At 36.9% G+C, this 8,266-nt stretch overlaps 1 protein-coding gene across 1 annotated transcript; it reads right to left on the reverse strand.

The window, feature by feature from the left end:
- Positions 1 to 4,464: 4,464 nt before the first annotated feature.
- Positions 4,465 to 8,025, reverse strand: LOC134528331 (uncharacterized). Its single transcript, XM_063361872.1, has 3 exons — positions 7,988 to 8,025; positions 5,518 to 5,790; positions 4,465 to 5,149 (listed from the first exon to the last, which is right to left on the reverse strand). Exons 1-3 carry the CDS (start codon positions 7,991 to 7,993, stop codon positions 4,853 to 4,855), a joined length of 576 nt encoding a protein of 191 aa, XP_063217942.1. The 5' UTR covers positions 7,994 to 8,025; the 3' UTR covers positions 4,465 to 4,852.
- Between the last annotated feature and the right edge of the window lie 241 nt (positions 8,026 to 8,266).

The raw sequence follows: 8,266 nt of genomic DNA on the forward strand, positions 1-8,266 counted from the left end.
GGGGGCGAGTGTCCGAGCGAGCAGCCCCCAGCGGAACGAGACAGCACCACGGACATCACTGCTCGAGGGACGCAGCCAGTTCGAATCGAATTTTAATATGCAGTGACATTCAAACATCTCATCGCTTGGTTACGGCATTTTGGTAAGAATAATTAAAAAGGAAATGCGACGCAACGGTGCCGCGTCTGCGCAGAAGTCTCAGAAACCTCGAAAAGATGGTGGACGCACGTGTAACATCATAAGCCCTTAAATTTGGAAAAAAAAAATTAGGGTACATACCAAACGTATTGGTGTGCCAAATGAAACATTGTGATAGTGAAACTACCCTTTAATATACATGTTTGGGAAACTAAAATAGAAATAGCAAAATTAATCCAAAAATTTAAATGACCTTAAAATAACTGACTTGTTTTTAATACATATTCTGGTTATCTCTTCCCCATGGTCTTGGTAGCATGGTGGTACGGCGTGTGATTCGTGAGAATGAGGTCCATGGTTCAACATTCTTAGAAAGAAGTGTTCTTTTAATAACATTATAAAATAATTTCTTCTAACACCAGTGATGAATAAGGTACATAAGGTTAAAGTTAGTTGAGGGAAGTATTTACAGACGGATTCCATTCGTTTGAGCAAAAACAAATATACCTACATTTACTTATGTGTAATTTGTTTTAAAGTGTTTCAGGTTAATATTTTAGTGTAAAAATATAAAGTGTTCAGTGATTTTTAATATGCTGGGCAGTGTTTCAGAATATTTTCTTGTAGAAAATAAAGTACAAATTCTCAATCTAATGAACTTAACTTTTAGTTTAAAAAATACTTCAAAGATAGCGCCACGTTTGTAATGCTTTAGAGAACAAGCAAATCGTAAATATCTTTGAAACAATGTTCGTTCCATCACATTTTTATTTTTACTGGCTAATTAATAATAATTAATTTTTAAATTTGCTTTTGTATTTTGTTATAACTATTCAAGTTTACAAAATGTATTATAGAATAGTTTCATTACCATAAAGTTTACTTCGGCACTTAAATACACTTAGTACATCCCTCGTGGCTATAGCTGTTTCTGCATGCATGCGCATTAGACTTTCTACTTGTCAGATTTACACTGTGTATTGGGCGCTTATTTCATGGAATTTCTAGAGCGTACAAAATTTCTCTCTCAAGGCACCTGAAGAAGAATAACCTCTAAAACGGTATTACCATCTTGTCAAACAGAATCATAATTAAGTTCTAAGAAGGGAATAAAGTTTACCTGGTTTTCCTTAAATAAATACTTTTAGTATATTTATCACGCTCGGCATTGTTTTAAAGAAATCTGCGTTAAATCTGGTGTTCGAAATTCGTATTATAAGTATATTTGCAACATGCTTGTTTTCAAGGTTAGATGTTTACACATCAGAGGCGAGTACTGAAAGACTCGCTCACAATTCTTTTAATTTCTTTATCCGCACAATTACTTCAAATTTTTCTCTACATAAGCATTGCTTTTTATGTTGGGCAGCGATATTTGTCACCAAATAGTTACATGCCACTTGTTACTTGCTGTTTCTAAAAAGTAGCAAAATTTCGAAATTTTAAGGCCCATGCAATTGTTATAACATTGGAAAAAAATAGTTTGTCATAATTTTCAAATATCACTAGGCAAAGCAATAAATACAATACAATTTCAGGTCTTTTTAAGTTTTAACTAGCAATAAACAATTATTTATGATTGGAATTTCGAATGTGATAATGTTTATTTCAAATGAAAATTACCTGTTGCGGTTTTTTACCACACTTTTAACCTTGATAAAATAACACATACCTACTTTTCACTGAACTCTGCTTGATGGTAAAACAAAAGTTTTTATTTTAAATTTATATTTGTAAATATACCAACTTTCACTTATTATTTTTCATTGGATTTCACTGTATGCAGGGATTTTAAGTGAATAAAGTCGTTGGAGGGGGGGGGGGGGGGTGGGCCCATCGCTTAATTTCTGGGGCTAAGCACGAGCAAGTGGGGAGGGGGGTTGTTTGTATTTCGAAATATATTTTATGCTTTGTTTTACCATCATAGGATGAAAATTACAAGTTTATTGTTAATATAATTCATGGGAAAACTTGCAAGTAATGTAATACGTTTACAATAATGGCTGCAGTAATTTATAGAGAAATTAGGATTTTTTTATTGTGGGATTTTAAAACTTGTACATTGAATAATAGGGAAGGGGGCTCGAAAACATTATTTGTTCCAATGACCTTAGATTTATAAAACTCTCTCACATTTTTGACGTGATAACGTCTTATAAATCGATGAACGCCGGCTGCACGCACGTAAAAGCATGACTCATTGTCACGTTCCGCCTGAGCCGAGCGTGCAAGCGAGAGCGTGGAACAAGCGATAGAGAGACACGATCGGCCTAAGCGTTCGGCTTGTGACGCATATATCTCTCTTCCACTCCATCGGCCGATGCGTCCGAGTAGAAGAGAGACAGCGGCAGCACACAACCTACACGTGAACTGTTTTGTCAACTGTTTATAAAGTGAAGTGAAAAGTTAATGTGTTTTCCATTGTTTATTACAACAATTGCGGCAAAAAGTAATTAATTCTTGCATTTTAAGAATTTGATTAGCGATGTAATCTCATATATTTGTTTTTTGATTATTAAAAAAAAGTAGCATCGGTCGGCGAGTGCCGTAATAATAGGTTATGTTACAATATATGACTAAACAATTATTATCTCATATGAACGATCGTATAAAAAGTTAACTGCTTTTATTTAGTATTCAAATAAAGAAAAATGATCGTGCGTAGCTATTAATGTAAGATTAAAATTAATGTTTAACCTCACACATGTCATAACAATGTATATAAAATGACAAGTTGAACCGGCCAACCACCGTGCGAGAAAATCTTCTATAATATCAAACAGGTTAAGGTGGACGATTTAAAAGCATCAATTTAGAAATTTTGATTTATTTGTCAAATTTCGTCATTTCAAATTAACAATTTATTGACATTGATTTGATTTCATTTTATTTCTATAACTAACTGTTCGTGATTATATTTAAACAAATAATTTAAATTAAATTGGCAAAAACTGAAAATAATATTTAAAAATTAAAAAGTATGCAATTTTTCATCAAATTTTCTTATGACGTTATCACGTAAAATTATCGTCCGTAAACCGACTTTACAGACAACCACCTTTTTTCCTCCAATAATTTATGTCATGATTGTGTGTGACATTCTGTGGGTGTACTGGTAACAAATAATTTGAACACATACGGGGGCGGTTTTTTTCAACCTCCGATGTGCTATATATAAAAAATACATAACATTATAATTTTGATACCAAAAGGTCAGCAAGGTCTTAATTATCTTTGTACATAATCACCAAAACGAACGAGGCATGTGTAATATCGTAACAGAAGCTTCTCAATGCCTTCTTAGAAGAAGTCAGCCGCCAGTTAGGAGATATACAGGGACAGCGCCTGGATCTCCCTCTCCCTCACGACGCCGCTGTGAGGCGGGTGGTCTAGACACGCGGGGCACTGGCTCCCGCATCAAGAATTAACGCGAGGTTTGCAAGTAGTGGGGACTATTTGTCTAACTGCCTCACAGCAGCGTCGTGAGGGAGAGTGAATTCCAGGCGTTGCCTCTGTATCTCTATTCACTGGCGGCTAAATTGTAATAAAAAGTCTGTAGGTGGAAATATTAGTATTTACGAAAAATTAATTTTTATATAAAATTAAAATATTTAAGACAGATTTGTCAGGATTCCAAAAAATATCAATTTTAATGAATTGAATGTTGAAACATTTTAAAGCAAGGTATCAAAAGTATTTTTTTAAAAGCTCTAAATTTAATAATGTAGGTACAAATATGTATGAATAAAATAATTAATTTGAAATAGAATACATAGGCTATTCTTTTTTAAACAGTGATACATATTTGTAAAATAATTGATTACAACTGAAAAATCTTCCTCTCTAATTTTAATAATTGTGTATCAAATGAATATTTTTAATAGATCGCGAGAACTTAATAACTCGGTTACAAAACGAATTTTAATGTTATTTATAGCTTGAAAAATGATTTCTAAATCTTTTCTTTGCGATAGTACACTCCAAAGAATTGTGTTTACTAATTTTAATATGGTTAGCCTGGATATTATCATAATTAAAATATAAAAATAGACAATTAATTAAAAACTATTCTGAAAAATTATAATATTTAACTTTATAAATTTCTGATTATTTGAGAGACTATGTATATATAATATTTAAGGATTCCATACACAATGATATATTTTAACTATAACATTAAAAAATATATATCATACATTGTTAAACATAAAAATCCTGTAGTAAAACTAACAACAAAAAGCTTCAGTAGTTAAATTTTTGTGCTTGAATAAATAACCTATGATATTCCTCTTGGCCTTTAGCTTAAAAAAAAAAAAAAGAACCCCCAAGTGTACAAAAATACAATTTTATTTTTGAAAGTAATACAATAACTAGGATATTACTTAGTAAAAATAAGAAACTGGGATTTAGTTATGGTAAAAATAATTTAGTATAATGGTAAAATATATAGCATCGTCATTACAAATATTAAACTAATTTACAAAGTACAATATAGTGTAATAAGATACGAATGACTATAAACAAAATTTAATGCTTGCTATTTATCGTTTCTAACAAACATTTTTCACATTATTTAGATAAATATAAATTGATGAAAATTTAAGCATAACCATGTGAATATTATTTCATACAAAAACATAAATATTATCACAAAATTAGTTGAATTATCTTCAATTTAACGCATAGGCATCTCAGGTCTTCGACAGGAGCGAGGTCACTTGAGGATCCTGACCAGCGGCGCCGAGTACTGGTAGATGGGCGCCCGGATCGGCTCCACGTCGTGGTACTGTATCTGAGCGTAGTAGCCGTTGCTCAGCTGCTGAGGCGCCTGAGCGCTGAGCTGCTGCGAGAGGGCGGCGTCGCGCCCGGCGGTGTAGGCGACCCGCTGCAGTCTGCCGTCCGGCAGCAGCACGTAGTACAGCCCGCTGTCCAGCTGCTCGCGCTCCCTCTGCTGCAGCCTCTGGCGGCGGGCGGCGGCGCTGTTGCCGTCGGCGAGCTCGTCGGAGCCGTCCTGTCACACGGCGTCAGCGCACTCTGTCCCGTCATTCCCGTCCCTTCCTGCCTCATCTGAGGTTGGAATTTTAATACTTAAAATTATTTTAGAGCTTGATGATTTGCAATGTGTCTTTAGTTTATATGGACGTGCAAGTAAACTGCTTGGCGACATCCAAATATTGGAGAAACATCACGTAAGTATGCAAACCATTCCAATTTTTGCTTATCGTGAAGCATTTGAAGCGTGGACATTTTTTATTTAAGAAACAAACTATGCAAACAGATGTACGGGATGAGGTTAGTTATTATTTGGTATAATGGAAGGAGCAGTTGGGCGTGGTCGAGCCAGTGCCGAGGTATCGTGGCAGCATGCAGGCGACTCACCTGCTCGGTGGAGACCTCGGTGGTGGTGGGCAGCTCCGTGGTGGAGGGCTGCTCCGTGGTCTCCTCCTCGGGGGGGCCGTACTGCGGGGGGCCGTACTGCGGGGGCGGCAGGTAGTTGGAGGACTGCCTGGCGGGCAGCTGGAACTGGCGGCCAGAGGGCCTCCAGCCGGAGGGCGGGTAGGGCGCCGCCTCCACCTGGGCGTCTGGGGAGCCGTAGTTCGCGGGGAGCTCCGCCGCCGCCGCCGCCGCCAGCGCCAGTACCACGGCCAGGACCTGCGTGACGTTTGGTTGGGCGGATTTCAGTGCAGGATAACTATTGCGGTATTATTGTTTTAAATGGTAATACATTTACGAACACTATCTTTGAAAAACTTTGTTTGAAAATCTTCTAGCACAGATGAGATATTATATTTCTTCATTAGTTTAATTTTATTTGTGGTTTATGTATTTATATTTTTTTAGTTATTGTAACGGAGGTATAATTTAATTAATATACATTTAAAATGTAGATGATTCGAGCATATGATTTGTTGTAATTAACTATACAATGAAGCAAACAGAATAATTAATTATCTTATATCTACTAATACAAGATAACACTTTACCTGCTTTGGTGGGTAGAATTTTATTTTTAGTGGTAAAATTGGAAATATATTAGATGTTTTATTTTTCAATATTTTTTCCCTTGCTGGTATTTGGTATTAAGTGCTCACTTAATATATGTTGCCCTAGAGTCATTAATGTGTTCAGGATTTGTTTGTGAACTGTCACGCACGAAAACCTATCTATGCACAGAAAAGCTTTAAGATGATAGGACCCCTCGTACATTATGGACTTTCTTAAAGCTTTCTTGGGTCTGGCCTGGTGCTATTATTTTATTTTTTTAAGAACCAATGCTGGACCTACCGGGTATGTGATTGAAGCGGCATGTCAGTAATCGTTTACGTCAACACTGAAATACAGTTCAAGAGACGGGACCTCTAATGTAAATGTGGGTTCTTATTATTAATACCACGGCAAGAAAGTTGACTGACTACCTAGATTTGAGTTGTAGGTCAAATTAGGCTCTTTTAAAGATTCCACTACCTCACAAATAATGTAATGAAAACAAATGTAAGTCTTTTAGTATTCGCCAGTGATGTGTAAATATCTAAACACGGTAACGAGCAAATTCTTGTGTTATCATTTTGTTCAAAATGAAAATAAACTTATAATACGAAACTCGGACACGATATTAAAAGTAGAATTATTAAAAATAATACCGAGAGTGATAATACACTAATAAATAAAATATTAGCTTTTCAAGTAAACAAATTCCTGCTGCTAATCACCTTCGCACTTCTGCACCCGCTGCTAGAATTTGCTGTCTAAATTGTAAACGTTGCTTACCTCCATCACGCGCAGACAGCAGCTCGAAACAAACGGGAATTTTAAACTATTAGAAACAACTCCGATAAAAGCGAAAAAGTCTTGGAAAATGTCCTAAACTCCGGATTTGGACTTGATTTTCAACAAGTAATTTAATTAAAATACTGCCCATCTTGTTAAAATTCACTGAAAAGTGAATATTATAAAGTTTCGTAATACGTTATAAGTTATACGTTTATGTCATTATACAAACATTAACCTGAAACGTTTAAAACACATATAACAGAAAGTACCTGTATATGTTTGCATATTTGTTGTTGCTCAAACGACTGTAGTCAGTCTGTAAATACTTCAAATAAACAAACCTTAATCGTAATGAGCTGATCCAACATTAGTATTACATTATAAATAACATTATTAAAAAGGTAAATATTTATTTTCCAATGATGAGGTTTGAACCAGAGCAAAAATTCGCCCTTGAGATTTACAACCGCGCTCTACCGCTGTGCTACCGATCATATTAAAATTTTGCAAGGAGAACATGCAATGACTGTTTTCTTACATATTTTAAAACTTGTCATTACTTTTTATTCTGACTATTTTTAGTTTGCTATGACTATTTTAGTGTAGTTTCATCACTATCATAAAGTTTCACTTGGCATACCAATGCGTTTGGTATGTCCCCTAATGTTTACGAAAGTGACAATATATATATATATATATATATATATATATATATATATATACACACACACACACACACACGGGTTTATGTTGCTGCAAGGGGGTCCACCATCTTGAAGACTTCAGCACCGTTGTTGCATATTTCCGTTCGTCCGACTTCTGTTCCATTCACCAAATTACTCCTGCCAAATGGCCGTATGCCGAGAGCTAAGATATTTACTCTTCAAAAATCAAGCAATACAGCCTGAAATGTGGACGGGATCGATCCTGTGACTCAGTTTGTGTGTGAGGTGCGCAGTATGTGCGGCCGGGGAGGGGGGTGGGGTGGAGCTCGCACGGCGCTATGCTGCTGCTATGAGTTCTAACTCGCAGTGATCCCCTCCCGTACTGAGCTTCCCTGCTCATCGCTCGGCCTTACCTTCATGTTGCGTGCGTGCGTGGAGAGCGCTGCGTCGTCTGACCACTCGGGAGGGGTGACGACCGTGTTATATAGCCGGGCGTCACCGCGACCCTGCCGGCGACACTGGGACGCGCAGAAGTTGCGTCACGCGCTCGGAACAATGGCCGCCACGTGTCGCCACGGAGCTCCCGAGGCACCCCCCCCCCGTCACCCCCGGAGGCGACATCGTTGTGTCTACAAGGAACCGCTAAGGGCGACACCGCCTCGTGAACCAAGAGCCCGATGACCCCTATGCGC

The sequence above is a fragment of the Bacillus rossius genome, chromosome 1, assembly GCF_032445375.1.
Source record: "Bacillus rossius redtenbacheri isolate Brsri chromosome 1, Brsri_v3, whole genome shotgun sequence".
Lineage (NCBI taxonomy): Eukaryota > Metazoa > Arthropoda > Insecta > Phasmatodea > Bacillidae > Bacillus > Bacillus rossius.

Coding starts and splice junctions, on each gene's coding strand:
- LOC134528331 (XM_063361872.1), bottom strand. Junction 5,150..5,517: donor CCGAGGTCTCCACCGAGCAG/GTGAGTCGCCTG, acceptor GCCGTGTGACAG/GACGGCTCCGACGAGCTCGC.